Raw genomic sequence first — 19,598 nt, forward strand, 5'->3', positions numbered from 1 at the left:
CAGGAAAAATAAAAGATAAACATGGGCCTGAAGTATATGATGCCAGAAAGTAAGGAAGTGCTTTAAAAAAAAAGATAGGGCATCTCAAAAGGGAACAGAAGCTCCCAATGGCCAGAGTTGGAACAACCTGAGCAGGAAAGTAAGTACAGAACTAAATTATAACCCAAAGAATAAAATTAATATTCATCAGACTATATATATTTATAGATATCTAACTACATACAAATACACAGAGAGAGACATGGAAAGAGAAAGAACTCTTCCTTACAGAAGAATTCAAATTAATCAACGTATAGGGAATGAGGGAAGTAGAAAAATCACCATTATAACACCACAATAGTAACTGCTGCATGCAAGATACATTGGTAGATGTTAAAATAAATGAGTGAAAGTTTAATCAAAAGCGGGACATTTGTATAGTTTCAAAGTATCTTCTCCAAAATACTTAGTAATTTTAAGTAAGTACTAAGTAAAAGGGGGAAACAGTAATCTTACAGTGAATAAATCTGGCAGACATTACCAAGAGATCAAGGTTAACATCACCAGTGACGGGTTTGCTATCATGTACCTAGACGTGGTGTGCTGAGAAGAGAATACCATCTCTGTGCTATCCTTCCCAACAAAGCACAATCTCAATCTAATCATGAGAAACATCAATCTAAATTGAGAGACATCCTAAAAATGCCAGAGGAGGGGCGCCTGGGTGGGTTAAGCCTCTGCCACAGGCTCAGGTCATGATCTCAGGGTCCTGGGATCAAACCCTGAGTCAGGCTCCCTGCTTAGTGGGGAGTCTGCTTCTCCTTCTGCCCCTCCCCCCGCTCTCATGCACTCATTCTCTCTCTCTCTAATAAATAAAATCTTTAAAAAACTAAAATAAAAAAATAAAAAACAAAAATGCCAGAGGAGCAATCTTCAAAAGGGTCAAGGTCATGAAAGACAAGGAAAGGCTGACAATTTATTTAGGTCAAATTATAGAGCTTAGCATTTAGTCAAATCTTAAATACACCAACATTTTAATCTTTAAAATGCCTGCCCAGAATTGTTTTAATATCATGCTCTCTTTTTAATTTGTATAATGTCACCCTACACAAGAATTTAGGAGAAAACTATGCCCGAATTTGCAAAATGAAAAGATTAGAAGTGAATACCGTTAGTTTAGCGCCCACAAAGGTCCCCTTAAGAAAAAAATCCTTACATTAAAAAAAAAAAAAAAAATCCTCACTAGACTTTGAGATGTTATATCCTGGCTCTTACTGAACCCAAAGACAAACCCTGGCGGGCACTCTCCTCCCCTAAACAAGTCCCAGGGACTCTGCCTTCCCTCACAGCTCAGCAGTTACTACCACCCACCCAGTCCGTTGAGGTTAGAGTCCCTCAACACTAACTATTCAGGGAGACACAGCCCTCAGTTTCCCCAATTGTGGTGTTTTAAAGCCAAACATTAAGACCCTGTAAATATGTTAAAAGATGCTGTGGTAATTACTTAGGGGAAATAAAGAAACATATGGAAAACTAAAAAAGCTTAAGATCATTTTGTACAAATCTTCCTAAGTCTGACACATTCATAATGTGTCCTTTATAGTTCCTAACTCCCTATTAATATATGTGGAAGAGCAATAGAGGAGAAAACCTTTGTAGTAAGGCAGACCTGGGTTCAAAACTCAGCCTGACTGCTTTGGGCAAAGGGCACTTCCTCCAGTTTCAATTTCCTGAACTATATACATTGAGAACAAAATGCATCCCTAGCCCAGAGGATTATTCTGAGAAGTCAACTAAGCATAGAGAAGCTAAAGCACATAAAGAGACCAGGCATAGAATAGGTACCTAGTATTAATTCATCTGATTAACTGGTTTGGTGCCTTTAATAAAATATTGAAAACTAGGTACCTCCACACATTTCCTTTCTACCTTATATCCCGGTAAGATGAGAACACCACATTTTACTCTCGCCTGCCATACCAACCCATCCTCTGCCTAGGTTACTGACATCATGATCTTCTCTCCCTAAACTTTTAGAGCAATATACTTTAACTTCTTTTCAGAAATAAGTAGGATATAAATAGTTCTGTATCTTCCTATAAAAATAAGTATGCCACCTACTTCATTAAGTTTGAGAATACATTTAAGATTATAGAGGTAAACATACTGTGTAAATTATAATTATAATATAATAGTAAGTACAAGATGGTAGAATGCTGCAGTTTCTTAAAAACTCAGACCGCGGGGCGCCGGGGTGGCTCAGTCGTTAAGCGTCTGCCTTTGGCTCGGGTCATGATCCCGGGGCCCTGGGATCGAGCCCCACATCGGGCTCCCTGCTCCGTAGGGAAGCCTGCTTCTCCCTCTCCCACTCCCCCTGCTTGTGTTCCCTCTCTTGCTGTGTCTCTGTCAAATAAATAAAATCTTTAAAAAAAACTCAGACCGCCTGCACTTCATTATCAGCAAAGTAGTACATGTTTTACACGTCAAGGCAGATCAATTCCTTCCTCTCTTCCACTGTTAAAATTAACTTTGGAAAAGGCTGAATATTTCACAGAATAAATAAGCTAGAAATGATCTCTTTCTTCATCTTTATGTCTTAAGCAGACGCCAGGAGCAAATAAGAGCTAAGATAATTAAGGGTCATATTTTGTTAAACTTGTAATGTGTATAGACTAGTAATGTGCTCATGCCTGAACACAATTAACATTTTTTAAATAAATTTATAAATATTATTCTGAAAATTATAACTTTAAACAACTGAAAATATTTTTAAAACTATACTGTCTCTCTTAAAGTTCCTCTTAAAGGAAACCATTCTCTCATATAAGTTTTAAAGCATTGATATATTGAAAGTTAATGAGTTGTTTTTAGTAATATTTCAGAATTTTAAACTCTGAAATAAACTGAAAATGATGGCTAAGAACATTCTAAAAACGGTCATTATATCCCCTGGGTTTTCACACATTCTTGAGAGTTGTTTCAATGCCCAGCCCCAAATCCTAAAAGATTATAATTAACCCCCCCACACAAAAATACAATGTTCCAGACATACCTATTACTGTTAGTAAGATTCCAGCTAATTAAACAACATATCATAACCAACGTACATACCATATCACGGTGCTCCAAGTTGACCCCACATTTAAGCAGTTCTTCCACAATGTGCACGTGCCCTTCTTTTGATGCTGATATAAGCGCTGTCCAGTTATCCTTGAACACACAGTCACCAATGTTATCATTTCAAAACCAAAATAACAATCCAAAGTGAGGAAAAATAAATTTGAGTTTACATACCAAATGATCATACCAAACTGACATGATTTGACCCACTCTGAACTACTCTAAAATAACACTGCAGCATGAGCTCTGTTAAGAACGTATCTGTGCATGAGGCAGTGGTGCCGAAGTGCTTTCACAACTGCTTGGTCAGTCTTTTCACTGGATGCCTAATCATATACTGTGTTTTTTTAAAAAAAGAAGAGATGACTATCAAAACCTTAAAGCTAATCCTTGTGGCTGGCAACCATTACAATAAATTGAAATTAAAGAGCCTGTCATCAGATTTAAGAGCACATTCATAGGCTATTAAACTAAGGCAATCCCATATGATAAATTTAGAAACTACGTGATAAAGAAAAAACTACTGTCCTTTATTTTTAAATAAAGGCTACAAGTATCCAAGTATATGTGCTTCTATTCAGCCAGTGCCATCTATATACAAAAAACATGAAGAGCTGAGACCTTTCATTTAAAGTAAAAATTTCTCTCCTGCATCACCCCTTTAAAAAACTGACTTAGCATATTAGTCAAAGTTAAGATAGATCTGAAAGAACAATTGTAATCTACCAATTTTGAATCACTTCTTAAAAACAAAGAGCAAAGTTAAGGAAAAGAAAAAGACAAAAAATAAGTAGATTATTTTAATATATACCAAATCTTCCAGATTGCAATTAGCTCCATTCTTAATTAACTCTTTCACTATTTCCAGATTGCCTTGCTCAGCGGCTATCATCAATGGGGTCTGGCCACACTAGGGAATATAAAAGACACAGAGGGCTTTATGAAATGCCACAGTTAAATATACCACAGTCATGTTTTCACAACAGTATGTTAAACATTGTTTACAGAATTTCTTAAATTTAGAAACACGTTTGAAATCTTAAGTTTTCAGTTTGCTAATAATATAGAAGTCAAAGAGAAAAAGAAAAAAATTTTTTAAAGATTTTATTCATTTGTCAGAAAGAGAGAGAGGGAGAGAGAGCACAAGCAGGGGAAGCAGCAGGCAGAGGGAGAAGGAGGCTCCCTGCTGAACAAGGAGCCTGATGTGGTACCCGATCCCAGAACCCCCGGATCATGACCTGAGCCGAAGGCAGACACTCAACTGACTGAGCCACCCAGGCGTCCCTGAAACATTTTTTTACTACAGCATTATTAGTCTGGTTTTGGCACTACAATTCATTCAAAATAAGTAAACATGAATACTAGGCTCTGAAAAGTAATTACCACAATATATATAAAAATCTTAGCATATCTATAATACATTATATGTTAAGAAAAAAAAGAAGAAGAAGATAGCAGGAAGGGAAGAATGAAGGGGGGGAAATCGGAGGGGGAGACAAATCATGAGAAAATATGGACTCTGAGAAACAAACTGAGGGTTTTAGAGGGGAGGGAGGTGGGAGGATGGGTTAGCCTGGTGATGGGTATTAAAGAGGGCACGTACTGCATGGAGCACTGGGTGTTATATGCAAACAATGAATCATGGAACACTACATCAAAAACTAATGATGTAATGTATGGTGATTAATAACATAATAAAAAAAAATTTAAAAAAAAAAGGTGCATATTGCCTAAAATTAGTGATCCATCCATAAGCTTCCGTTCTGACTAGTGGATCACAACTGCATTCTGGGTTGTCAGAATATGGATGTACCAGTTTATTTGTCCATTCATTTATTGAAAAGCATTTTGTTAGCTTCTGGTGTTTGGTTGTAAATAAAGCCGCATAAACATTCAAAAAAAATAACAAAATTTTCTAACTATACCAGATAAAATATGATATAGAACATGATTTTAACTGTATATATAAGATGTTCATCAGGACAAGAGGGAGGAAAGTAAAACAATAAATAAAAACAATATAGGTACTATATATAATATATATATAGTTTTTTAAGACCTCCCTTAAAACCTTAATTCATTAAACTAAAGCTTCTTCTAATTACACACTTGCCCAGCCTGTGTGCCTAGAATGAGCCACAGTAGTAAGAGACAGTACTTCCTGAGCTCTGAGACAGTGCGGCAGGACCCGGGCAGCCAGGTCTGGGATGGGTTCCCTCCAGCAGCAAGACTCATCTACCCCAAGTACAATACACACATGGTCATCTTCTGTAAGTGCCATGGTATGAAACAGATGAGCAGCACTGGGCTAACAGTGATAGTACTAAAGATTTACTAAGGTATATGAGAAAAAATTTATACCAAGAATTAAGTTCAATTAGACAAATATTTATTTAAGCATCTACTTATTATGTGTATATCAGTGTGGTGGAAAATATCTGTGATTTTTTAAAATGCTAATATGGCATCGTTTCTCTGCCTAAAATCCTCAGTGGTTTTCTATTGATCTTTTGGATCAAAACCAAAATACTTACAGTGGCCATGGCAGGACTACCTCAAAACTTACTCCATGCCATTTCCTCCTCACCAACATACCCTTAAGGTCTTTCCCATCTCTGGACACTCACACAAAGTTTTCCCTCTGTCCCACCCAATTAACTGCCACCCATCCTTCAGTTCTTGGGTCAAACATCAACCCTTCAAGGAAGCCTAACTAACCCCCTCTAATCTTCCTTTACTATACTAATCCTTGTTTGTAATTACTTATATTTGTGTGATTAACAACTGATTATTGTCCATTTCTCCTAAAGGCTCTAAACTCCATGAGGGTGAGAAGCATGTCTGCTTTTTTTTTTTTTTAATTTAGTACTGTTTTCCCCAAAAAAGAGAGGCAAACCAAGAAAAAGACTCTTAAATATAGAGAACAAACTGATGGTTAACAGAGGGGAGATGGGTTCAGGGATGGGTTAAAAAGGTGACTGGGATCAAGGACTACACTTGTCATGATGAGCACCAGGTATTGTATGGAAGTGCTGAATCACTAAATTGTACATCTGAAAATAATATTACACTGTATGAAAAAAATAAACATAAGTGTAAATGCAAAAATAGTAATAATATAATAATAATAATACTGTATTGCCAGTGTGAAGGACAGTGACTGTCACACAGGTACTCAAATATTTGTTGAGTAAATGAGTGAGCAAAGGCTCAAAGAATTAAAAAAATCTGTCAGTGGCAACATATAAAAAAGCAAATAATTATAATAAATGACAAAGTACAACAGATGCTTTTATAAGAATAATACAAGTAAAGAGTTAAACACAAATACTCATTTAAACAAAGTACAAAAGTAAATCACATTAAATAGAAACATTCTTATATAACAATGGATACTAAATTATACATCATTCAACCAAAGTCATTAGGGAATGAGGTATTATGCATAAATAGATTTTCCAGGTGAAAAAGTTTATCCTTTAAACATTAAATTTGATTATATATTTTATGATAACCATTATTTTAAAAAGCAATGCACACATTACTTACTACTTGTTAAACAGATTACCTTAAACATGTTTACAATTGAGTTATAACTACAGACATCAATTACCACACCAAGCTTGCCTCTGTCAGCTCTAACACCTCTTTGACAAACTTTCTATAGCATCCTTCTCCATTCTAATGGACTGAGATAAAAAGTGAGATAACAAAGTCATTGGTATAATACATAAATTAAAGCCAATTAATCCTGAATCCATGGCCCTAAGGATATATGAATTTTACATCAGAGTTTTCAGATTAGTAATTCCAGAGACTCAGAAGTTTTCTGTTTACTTTCTGGGGTCACAGTCACATTTCAGATTGTTCACAGAGATAGGTGCTTCTAAAGTATGAGGGAAAAAATAACATAGATGTGCATAAATACCTATAACACAAATAAGAAAGATGGTATAAATTTGATTAACTAGAAACAAGCCAGACGAAAGACTTGAATAGTCACTAGTTTCTCTCGCAAAAACTATTATTTGTCTCTCCAGTACCCAGAGTGACAGGATTTTGTTTAGGCGTAGCAATGTGCTCAGCTAAAAAAATCCACATTGTTCAGCTTCACTTGCAGCTGGAAATAATCCCATGATACTGCTCTAGTTAAGTCTCCCAGGATAGCTCGGTAATTAGACTAGCTCAGCCGGCATGTCTTTTTCCTTCTTCTTGCCCCATATGTGGACACAGTGCTGGAGTTGTAGCAAGATGGCTCATACGCAGTCACCAGCACTCAGTGAGGAGTGGAGAGATGGGAAGAAGGAGCCTGGGAAGATACCCTGAAGCCATCATAACAACCTTGGAATGGTTCCTCCAGCTTGTCATCATGTGAGAAAAGTAAGACCTTACTTTGATTAAGACACTGTTTTAGGAGCTATTATATGCAATCCAAAGTAATTCTCAACTGATACACCTTTTATAGCTACACTAATCAAAAAGATAAATAATTTTCAAAAAAGGTTACCATGAAGTTGTATTAAATTTTCAAAGATAGAAGAAAAGTTACCTTATAAGCTAGGCCTTATAACAAAACATTTATTTATTCTATTAGTTCTTGCTTAACCAATCTTGTAACTACACTTGTGGAGACAGAGTAACTTAGAAACAGCCATGACAACTTTATTTTTCTGCTTCAAAATGAATCACTAAAGGCCCCTTCCATACCTAATCCCACACATCCCAGTAAACCCCAAGTCCATTGCTTCCCAAAATACACAGAATCACATACTTCATGTAACCCTACTCCACTTGTAATAACCTCAAGCCAAAACACATTAGAACAAACACTGCACCAACTGAAGTTTCCCCAACAGGTCCCATACTTATCTCAGCTTCCCAGAAGACTACAATGCAAAAATATTTCCTATTCAGCATTTCTTTGCTCTTCCCAATTCCTAGGTAGTCCTACTTCTATTTATTTAGATGTACTAGACCTCAATAACCATTGCCCTTTAAAGCAAACCTTTGGAGAATATATACTTCTTCCAATAATTTTAGTGAAATTAAAACATTTTTAAATTTTCCTTTGAAATGTCCCTCAGAGCCTTTTTCTAAGCACATAACAAAATGCACCCCTTGAATTTAGATTCCCACTTCAGCACTATAATCTTGTACCAAGAAGAGCTGAGAGTAACTTTCTGTTCTTTTCTAAAAGGGAAGGGAAGGAGAAGGGGAAGGGAAAGGGAAAGGAAAAGGAAAAAGAAAAAGAAAAAGAAAAAGAAAGGAAAGTCTTCACTTCTCTACAAAGGGCAAAGATCTGCCATTACTGAGAATATTCACAGGCCACGAGCTACCTAGTTTACAAATAAAGCAGAGAGAAAAGAAGACAAGAAATTAGCATTTACTGATGACAGCCAATTGTATGCTAAACACAGTACGGCAATTTCCCCACATTATTTTATTTTATTTTATTGATGTAATCTTTCAGAGACCTTTTCAAAACTGATAAACAAAACACATTAACATAAAGTAATTAAATACTTTAAAGGGCAAGAAAGAAGAGAAGAAAATCCACACAACTTTACAGAATTCTATAAAGTTTAAATTTTATCAGAAGCTGTAAGCAAAATGCCAAAAAAGGCCTTGAGAAAGCTACTTTCTCTCCAACCCTCATATTGAGCCATAATTGAAAAATCCAGGTTGTTTCAAATCATTATTTTAAAACTCCAATTTCAACTGATGCAATACTAAACTAGATATAATTACCATTAATATCTGGGGTGCCTGGGTGGCTCATTTGGTTAAGCAGCTGACTCATGATTTCACCTCAGGTCATGATCTCAGGGTTGTGAGATCGAGCCCCTCATCGGGCTCCACACTCAGCATGGCATCTACTTGAGATTATCCCTCTCCCTCTCCCTCTTCACCTCCCTCCACATGTGTGCTCTCTAAATAAATAAATTAATACTAAAAATTTAAAAATAAATACCATTAATATCAGTTAAATGCTACCTCATGCATGATATCTAGTGAAGCTCTATACCAAATATACTTCATTCTTTATGCGAATAAGATTAATATACTTTTGTGCTTATTGATGTGCTATATTTCTCCTAAGTGAAGCTATTTTCTCAGTATTCCCATAGAAAATGTCTATGAAGTAAAATTTGATCTTTTTAAAATATCATTTTATTATTCCAAATATGCTAATATATGCTAATAAAATGACTACTTTTGTAAATAACTCTTTATAACAATGAACAATCTCCAATTACAAATTTTCTCTCTTATTTAAAACAATTATTGACAACACATAATCACAGAAGAGTTACCTAACCAAAACATATTGTGTTCAATATAGAAACACTGAAAATATCGGCATATCATTAGATAAACTTATTCTGAAAACTCAAAGAATGGCAATTGAGCATAAACAGATTATAGCTTGAAATAAAACAGAAGAGAGTTCAAATTTGGGTTCTAGCAGATAATATCTGGGATAAGAAACTAAGGGATTAAGCCATTTACCTGTAAATCAAGATAAATAACAGCATTATTCTTTAAAGAGTTGCTAAGCAAATTAAATGAGCTGATTCAATAAAATCATTAACTATCATAAGGTTATTGCAATGACAAAATAACAAAATTTTATGTTAAGATTTCCTTATGACAATTAACATTTAATGAAATTAGGTACCCTATGTCAAAAATAATAATCATAATCATAAAGTAATAATTGCTGATTCCACAACTTTAAAAACATTTACAATATTTGCATATTCATGTTCATAGCAGCACTATTCACAACAGACAAGAGGAAGAAAAAAACCCAACTGTCCATCAACAGATAAATGCATAAGCAAAATTCAATGGAATAGTATTTCGCTTTAAAAAGGAAAGAAATCAGAGCACCTGGGTGGCTCAGTCGGTTAAGCATCTACCTTCAGCTCAGGTCATGATCCCAGGGTCCTGGGGTAAAACCCCGCATCAGGCTCCCTGCTCAGTGGCGAGTCTGCTTCTCCCTCTGCCTCTGCCCCTCCCCACTGCTCATTCGTTCGTTCTCTCTCTCTCAAATAAATAAAATAAAATCTTTAAATAAAAAGGAAAGAAATCTTGTCACATGCTACAACATGATTGAACCTTAAGGATATTATGCTAAGTGAAATCAGCCACCACAAAGACAAATACTGTAAGATTCCACTTATATGAGGTACTGAGAGTAGTCAAATTCATAGAAACAGAAAGTAGAAGAAGAGTTACCAGGAGCTGGAGAGAGAAAGAAATAGGGAGTTGCTGTTTTACAGGTATGAAGTTTTAGATTTGAAAAAGTTCTGGAGATATTTCACAACATTATGAATTAGTCACACAAGTGAACACAAATGAAATGGTTCAGATGATAAATTTTATATTTTGTCCCCATAACAAAAAAAATGAAACTCTTTACATGTCTACACACACAGATACATATATGTACACACATGCAGACATACATATACATGTATCACTCCTCATTCACCTTATCCACTGGCAAAAAAATTATACTACATTGAAAATACAGTTTTAAGAAAGTTTTGTTTTTTTCTTAAGTTTATTTATTTCTTTATTTTTAAGTAATCTCTACACCCAATGTGGGGCTCGAACTCACAATCAGAAGATCAATGGTCACATGCTCTTCAAGCTGAGCCAGTGAGGCTCAGCTTAAGTTTTATTTTTCTTAAATTTTATAAAATAAATACAAACTTTGGCACTTAAATAATTCATACTAAAAGTTTTTTAATCCCTAAAATGCTGTACTGTGGTGCTTCATGATGAAATAAAATCAATAGTTTACTTATTTGTATTGTTGAATAGAAATATCTAATAGAAGTTAATGAAAATGGTAAATATATGGGGGCCCCTGGGTGGCTCAGTCGTTAAGAGTCTGCCTTCAGGTCAGGTCATGATCCCAGGGTCCTGGGATTGAGTCCCACATCGGGCTCCCTGCTCAGCGGGAAGCCTGCTTCTCCCTCTCCCACTCCCCCTGCTTGTGTTCCTGCTCTCACTATCTCTTTCTCTGTCAAATAAATAAATAAAATCTTTTTTAAAAAATGGTAAATATATACTTCCCTATCTTATTAAACAAAACCCACAACCTATTTAACTGTCTCTTAAAGATGCAGTCTGTTTAGGGGAAGAATGAAGGGGGGGATATCGGAAGGGGAGATGAACCATGAGAGACAATGGACTCTGAAAAACAAACTGAGGGTTCTAGAGGGGAGGGGGGTGGGAGGATGGGTTAGCCTGGTGATGGGTATTAAAGAGGGCACGTTCTGCATGGAGCACTGGGTGTTATACACAAACAATGAATCATGGAACACTACATCAAAAACTAATGATGTAATGTATGGTGATTAACATAACAATGAAAAATTTAAAAAAAAAAAGATGCAGTCTGTTTAAAATCCCTAAGTGTGTGGAATGAATAACTCAGAAAGAGAACTGAGTTTCCATTAAAGAAAATATTTTTAAAATTTTGTCTAATCTATTTCTAAGAAGATTGGGTCTAGAAGCTCTCTAAAACTTCCTAGAAACACTTCAGACTTCAGTCATCAAACTTCCCAAATATTGATTATTCCATCTATAAAAAAAAAGAGTCAATCATAAATCTAAACTCCATACTTAATCATGTATATGAGTTCAAATGTATTCCAAAAGTATGGAATTTGAAGTACTTTTAACAATCTTACCAAGCCTAAGAACTTTATATTTCATACTCACCTGTATGCTTAGCACAATGCCTTGTACAGAGTAGTTGGTAGTCAACAAATATTCATGTAAAGAATTTAATTTTAGAAACATGGTCTTAGGGGGTGTCTGGCTGGCTCAGTTAGTAGAGCATCCAACTCTTGATCCCAGGGTCGTGAGTTCAAGCCCCACACTGGGCGTGAAAAAAAGAAAAAGAAAGGAAACTTGGTCTTACCTCATTTCTCTCATCTACATCTTTGCATTTTTCAAGAAGAGCTTTCAGGGCAGGAATGTTTTCTTCCTCTACATAATTTATTACACTCTGTGATATCAGAACTGACATCTTCACAGAAAGCTGCAGTTATCTTTATTCCAATACCTGTTAAAAGCAGATTAAATAACACATAATTTGTGATTAGGAAAAAACTAATTTACTACTAACTATATTATCCTTTTTAACCTTACACTTGTACAAACACACCTCCACTGGCAGGAGTAAAAACAAGGCCCCATAGTTCAGCTGTCAAAATGCCCACCCCTCCCTTCCCATGACTCACATACCTCTCAATCTTAACTCATCCAAATCCCAGATGCATCCCCCAAGCCATCCTCATCACCACCCCTAAACAGAAGAAAGTGCTCCACTGTTCCTTCATCTCCGTAAATGGCAGCTCCAGCTCCATTCTTCCATGGAATTATCCATGACTTACCTCATCCTCGACACTCTACATTCAATCTATTAGAGAATCCTTTTGGCTTCACCTGTAAAACATATTTAACATCTAACTACTACTCACCACCTCCATCACAACCACCTTGGCCCAAGCCACTGTGAGTTCTCATCTAGATCCCAACTGCTCTTCCTACTTCCATTTGCCTTCCCCACAGTCTATCCTCCACAAGCCACCACAATGATCTTCTGAAAACCTAAGTCTGACCAGAGCTTCTTAAACCATAATATGCATCAGAATCACCTAGAGACCTTGTAAAACAGATGCCTGGGCCTTACCCTCAGAGATTCTGATTCAGTAGGTATGGGTACAGCCCGAGTCTGCATCTTTAATAAGCTCCCAGGAGATGCTACCACTTCAGCTGCTGCCTGAAGAAGCCCGCCTGGAGTAGCACTGAGTCAGATTCCATCCTTCCTTGCTCAAAGCCCTCCAATGGCTTCTCAAAGAATTCAAATCACATGTGTTACCTTGGTCTCGATGACTCTAACTGACCTCATCTCCTACCACTCCCCCTTACCCATTTCACGGCTTGAACATGCCAAGCGCTGTGCCACCCCAGGGATTCTGTCTACCTAAATCTCTTCCACCAGAAATGCACATGGCCCCCTCCCTCACTTCCTTCACTCACCTGATTAGGAAATTCTAACCTGACCCTGTGATGTAATATAGTAATAACCTCACACATCCTCCGTAGCGGTCCCCACACTCCCACCCCCCTGCTCTGCTTTATGTTATCCGTGGCACTTAACCACCATTGCAAATATATCATATTGTGTGTTTATTGTCCATCTACCACTACTAGAATGTAAATTCAAAAAAAGCAGGCATGTTGTTTTACCCAACTGGACATCGAAATGCAAATAAACAAATCTCAATGCATACCTTGCATAAAATACATATACTAAAATTGACATAAATATCTAAAAGCACAAAACTTTTGGAAGATAATATATACTATTTTGGATTAAGCAAAGATTTATTTGATATAACACGAAAAGCATGGTCCTCAAAAAAAGAAAAGTGATAAATCAGAGTTCACCAAAATTAAAAATTTTTGCTCTAAGAGAATAAAATTACTTGAGACTGGTGACATCTTTTTTCCTTCCATTTTCCCCCTTCTTGAGCAATGTCAATTACTGGTATCCCAAGTTTGTCCCCTCACTGTATTTTATAGCATATGACTTATTTCTCAAGTTTCACAGGTTCACAGATGGATAGGAATCATGCCTCAAGATGGACTCTACCCAGAGCCTCACTCATACCTGATTTAGATTTAGAACTTGAGAGCTGATGAGATTCAAATGAGATTTTGAACTTTGAGTGAATGCTTTAATGAGCTGACACTTTGGAGGGCCTTGGGATAGGGTGATGTGTTTTGCACATGGGGTGGAAGTGTATCTCTGGGGACCAGAAGACAGAAACTATTCCACCATATGATTCCATTTATATGACATTCTGGAAAAGGAAAACTATATGGACAGAAAACAGATCAGAGGTTGTCAGTCTAAAGGAGGAGAATGAGGGGACTACATTAGGTGCAAGAGAATTGGGGAAGTTCTGGGACTCCTCTATATTCTGCTTGTGGTGGTATTTACATGATTATATGCATTTGTCAAAATTCAAAACTGGACAGTAAAAAAGGTAAATAATATTGATATAAATGGTACCTCAATAATACCTATTTTTCAAAAATCCTCAAAAAAAAGTTATGTTACTTGATCCAGTAACTTCACTCCTAGGTATCAATTCTAAAAACACAGGAAACATGGACAAAGATTTTAAATACAACACAATTTTATTCATAAGAACAAGAAACTTAGAGATGGGAGATAACGTAAGTTATGTTCACACAGTGGAATAATACACAGTCACCAAATGTTTCAAAAAATTATTATTGACCAAAAAAAATGCTTGTGATATATTCTGTGGCAGAAAAAATTAACTAAAAAAAAAAACCCAACTACATATACAGCAGCTCAACTATTATAAATATATACATTTTTAAATACCGAAATGAAACAGATCAAATGGTGATGGCATTAATGTAATTTTTATTTTCTTTAGAAATTTTATTTCCTAATTTTCCAGAATGTGATACTTTGTTTTTCCTGAAGTATAATGGACATACAATATCCTATTAGTTTCAAAGTATACCTTCTGATCCCCCTAAGTCTAGTTGCCATCCATCACCACACAAAGTTATTACAATATTACTGACTGTACTTCCTATGCTGTACATCACATCCCCAAATATATGATACTTCTGTCATTGCAAACCAGTAAGAGATTTTTATTAACCAATATCCAATGCCTTCACTTGTTCTCACATCTTATAGGATCAAGTCTAATACCTCAGTAAGGCGTCCAGGATCTGGTTCTAACTACCACTCTTCTCTCTTTATACCAGCACCACTTCCTCCCAAAGCCCAGCGAAGCTGACGCAGTCAAAGTTGTCCCTACCTGCATGCTGCTCCACACACCTGCCTTTGCTCAATTTACTCCTTCCATTTTGAACACCATCCTCACATCCACTATATCAAAGCATCGACCACTCTCTCCAGAATACAACCATTACCATTTTCTGTCTAACATATTTCCTAACATCTCACATCGGCCTAACCGACTCTCAGTGCCCTACTTTAGGGTCTTCATCATCTACGCTAATCAAGACTCCTTTGGGTACAAGAGACAAATTTAAACTAGCTTAAGCAAAACAGGAAATTTATCTTAAGGATACTGATTTATTTCCCATAACCACACTGTGGGAATGGTGGGTGCCACTGGACTTCAAATGCCAAAAGAATTCTCGTTCTCTATTGGCTTAATCTACTTTCATTATAGACCAACTTCCTCTACACAAATGGGAATATGGCTGCCAATAGCTATCTAGTCCCAAATCAGATAGTTTCTCAAAAGAGAGAAAGCAGACTATTCTTTGTTCCCAGATTCAAAAGTCCCAGGTTGGGTCAAGTGCCAACCAGAACCAATTTACTATAGTCACAGGGTTGGAAAGGGGTTACAAGGTCACATAGTATTGGCACTGTTTCCAGAAAAGAGGAAACTGTTGTAATCTAGGCACCTGTCCTAAGAATTACTACTGTACCATCTCTCACCTGGATCAATGTGACAGTCCCCCAACTTATTCTCCTCTCTCCAGTCTTCCCCCACCTCAATCAAGTTGCCACATTGAAGCAAGAGTGATCTAAAATACGCTTCTTTTAAAATCCTTCTGTTAGTTCCCCATAAATTCACGCTGGGAGAACAAAAGATGATGGCTTTATTACTCACAAGTTGTTCAAGAGACTGAAACACTCAAAGCCTTTGAAAGCAACTGTAAAGATTCAATTCTATAATTCCCATGAAAAGCTTTGCTCTGTGCGGGGCAGTCAGGACTCAAACACAATTCTGGATTATGATGGTGAAGATTTGCAGATCCTTCACAATCTGGACCCATCTTACCATTCCAGTCTCATCTCTGTCTCCCCTCCCAGCCCCATCCCTCCCTCCAAAGCTGCTTCCCTACTCACATCCTCTCTTCCAGGTCCAGGCAGACTAATCTGCTTGCAACCCTTGGCTACTCCACACTTCCTTTTTTCTAGGCCTCTGCATTTACTGCCCCCTCAGCTTAGAATGCCCATCCTCCACAGATAAGCCTGGACAGTTTCTACTCATCCTTGTGGATTGGCTCTAACATTATCTCTTCTGGAAGCCTCCACTGACTGGCTGCTTACTCTAAGCTGGGCCAGTGCCCTGACTCTCAGACTCTATACCCTGTGGATACACCTAAATTTTGACTGCTCGTATACCATTTTACTCATTCTTGTCCACAACTCTAAACTCCAAGTTCTTGAGGCAAGACCCACCTTATATGTGGCATAATGCCTACAAAATTGGGGCTGAGAAAGAGAAAAGTAGTCCCTGACTGTCAGGAACTGGCCTGGCATGCACAGTTAGACCTTGGTATTCTCATGTGAAGATAAACATGGACAGCCGAGCGACTATGTAGTGTACACCCAAGAACAATGAATAGCATGGATGGAATGTTTAAGTAAAAAGTAAGCACTAAGACTGGAAAGTGAGGGTGGCTGGTTAGATCTGTAACTTCCTCAAGGATAAGGGCTTTCTCTCCTTTGTTCTTATATCCCCAGAACCTATCACAGGAATATACCAAGTAGAAACATCACAGGTAACTGTCAAATTGAAAAACTGCATAGGTGTACTAAACGTGCCTCTTCTGTAGGTCTTCGCCTGCCCATGGGCTCTGCTGCCACCAACAGCCCTGTCTTCTACAATCAGCCATCATCAGAGACGGGCACATGATCTGGGACATGTGAATGCTCAAAAACATAAGCCGGGCCAATGAGATTCCTCTCTTTAGAACTCTTCAGAATCAGAAACCAAAGACTCAGTCATTATGGGCCATGTGCCAAATGATACAGTTCTGAGATAACCAGTCAGCAGAGAGAACCTCACAGATATGAACAGAGAAGCAACAGAACAAATGCGGCCCCTGAGAGAGAGGCAGAAGGTGAAGCTGCCTTGGATCCTGATTTCTTGCTGATTCTCATTAAGTCCTATAAATCTCCTTTTCCCTGAGGTAAAAGAGTAAGTCTCTGTTCCTTCCCTTCTAAACAGCCCTAACATAATGGCAGATAAAGCTGAGAAACACAGTTTTTGAGCAAAAGCAGGAAAAGGGAGATGGCACATTGGCATGATCCTAGGAAAGTTAACCTGCCAGCAGTGTATGTGGTCCAGGGTAGAAAAACACAAAGAATTAGAACTCTGGACACCAGTCAGGGAACCACCAAAACAACCCTCAGAAAGGGGACAGGTGGTGGGAATGAAGAAGAAATGACAGATATGAGCTTAAACAATATAAAATCCCCCATATTTGACCTTTTAACCTACCAAAATACCCAGAAGAGAGATTCTGGATGTAAACATCAAAGAAACCCTAAGACTGTAGATTCAAAAAAAGGATGACAAGACGCCAAGCATAGGTGACTGAAGGAGGGTGTACCCATTAACAAAAAAGGGAAGTCAGGAGGAAGTCAGGACTTTTCTCTTCAGGGTTATGGCCCCCTCCCTCCTCACCACCCTGGCCCTGGGGTGCTTTGGCCAGGCTGAATTTGAGGTGCTCCAAAAAAAGCTGGATTGGTTAATCCACCCAATATTTGTAAAAACAGATCTGGAGATCATTCACACAAAGAATGTAGAACAAGGATTCTCAAACTTGTGTGCACCAGAGCCACCTGGCTAGTTTGTGAAATACAAATATCCCTTGGCTTCTCCGCCAGAATCCCACCCGGTAGATCTGGGGCGGGCCCAGAACTGACATTTTAACAAGCACCCCAAAATGATTCTGATGAGAGTCTCCATGCGACTAAAGCTAGAGAACAAAGAACACAACCTGGCCGCAGCATTTCTCCCCCTTGGCTCTCCATCAGCTCCCGAGGGTGCTTTAAACATTTTTAGATGTTCAGTCCTCAGTGCTGTCAAAGTGTGGGCGATGACAAAACATCAGCATCACCCCCTGGAATCGGAAGGAGTGATTCCAGAGCCACACCCCAGGCCAGCTGAATGGGAATTTCGGAGGGTAAGGCTAGGAAAGCTCCATTTTTAGCCAGCGCCCCTAGCGTCTAAAGAGATGCTTCCATAAACAGTTATTAATAAGAAAATATTCTTCATTGGTTTAAACCTTTCTCTATGTCAAAACAACTTGAAAGAAAAATAATCCAATATTGCTGGCTGACAAAGAAATCGTTTCCCTATAAATAAATCATGGAAGCATCGTAATCAACGCCTTGCTGATATTTTGCCAGGCACTCAAAGGCCTGCACAGAGCAATGGAGAAATGAAGCCCGACAAGAAAGCAAAGGAAGAAAACTAACCACCTCGCCCTTGGAGGCCTGGGGAAAGAAACCTGGAACACCTGCCTTAAGGGTACCCACTAAGGCGGGTCCCGAGATGGAGGCTGTGCCAACGGAGGCCACACGAAAGAAAACAAATAGTTTCACTGAGGCCCCTCCCCCCACCCCCACCCCATCCCGCCCCGCCCCGCCCCACCCCCCAAGCCAAGCACCTCTCCGCCGGCTGACAGACTGACCACGGGAGACTCCAAGTCCGAGAGCTTCCCCGCGCTCCAGCTAGCGCGGCCTCTCCGAAGAGCCAGACCTCGAGCTCCCCAGGCGCCCAGCCGCGGGCCCCCACACCCGGCCTCGCCCTCTCCCCGCGCGGCCGCGGCCCTGCCACACCTGGCCTCACCCCCTCCCCCTCCGGCCGCCGCCCCGCCAACACTCGGCCTCGCCCCCTCCCCAGCCACCCCCTCCTCACCCGGCCGCGGGCCCCCACACCCGGCCTCACCCCCCCCCCACCAGGCCGCGGGCCCTCCACACTCGGCCTTGCCCAGCCAGGCTCCCGGCCTCGCCCCCTCCCCGCTGGGCCTCGCCCCCACCTCCTCTCCCCGTCATCCCTCGAGGCCGACCATCGCACTGACCGTCTCACAATCCGGCCTAAGGACCGCGCGCGCAGCTCGAACGGAAAGGGCCTGCTTTGCCGCGGGCGCAGTCAGAAGACGGGAAAGGGAGAGACGGCGGCTTCCAGCGCTTCGCCCTCACCAAACCCGGCGGCCATTTTCCTCCCTCTCCTCAAACTGACAGGTCACGTGGCAGCTGGCGGCAGGGCGGGGCTGCCGGTGGCCACGCCCCCGGAGGGCGGGGGAGCCCGAAAGCAGCAGGGAGCCGGGGAGCGAGGTGGGTGTGGTGCAGGGTCAGCGAATCCCCCTACTCAGCGGCCCTCCGCCCCCTCCCTGTGGGCTCCAAATGGGTGTATTTTTGACAAGTGCCACGGGCAATATTTTCTTGACAGTGTCACTCTTTTTATTATAGTTAATTTATAATCCCTATTCACCATTGTAATCAAAATTCAGGCAGAGAAATAAACCCAATTATAACTTCAGAAGACATTGCTAATACATTGCCAACTGAGGCCCGCTCAAGTCTCTTCCTCCGGAACCCAGAGGCCAGGTGTCCACCCTGTCCGAGCGCCTGTGGGGTCTGTATC

At 39.3% G+C, this 19,598-nt stretch overlaps 1 protein-coding gene across 12 annotated transcripts in view; it reads right to left on the reverse strand.

Annotated features, from left to right (window-relative positions):
- The window catches only part of KIDINS220 (kinase D interacting substrate 220), a 104,763-nt gene extending 85,579 nt beyond the window's left edge, over positions 1–19,184 (reverse strand). For 11 of the 12 annotated variants that reach the window (XM_078055937.1, XM_078055938.1, XM_078055936.1 and 8 more), the window contains exons 1-4: positions 19,033–19,184; positions 12,041–12,184; positions 3,911–4,009; positions 3,091–3,189 (exon numbers count right to left, since the gene is read on the reverse strand). In XM_078055937.1, the coding sequence (XP_077912063.1) occupies positions 3,091–3,189; positions 3,911–4,009; positions 12,041–12,148 (306 nt within the window). In that variant the 5' untranslated portion in view covers positions 12,149–12,184; positions 19,033–19,184. The remainder of the gene's footprint in view (positions 1–3,090; positions 3,190–3,910; positions 4,010–12,040; positions 12,185–19,032) is intronic. The other variant, XM_078055939.1, reaches the window with a different exon arrangement.
- Positions 19,185–19,598: the final 414 nt, after the last annotated feature.

This window comes from Halichoerus grypus, chromosome 10, assembly GCF_964656455.1.
Source record: "Halichoerus grypus chromosome 10, mHalGry1.hap1.1, whole genome shotgun sequence".
NCBI lineage: Eukaryota > Metazoa > Chordata > Mammalia > Carnivora > Phocidae > Halichoerus > Halichoerus grypus.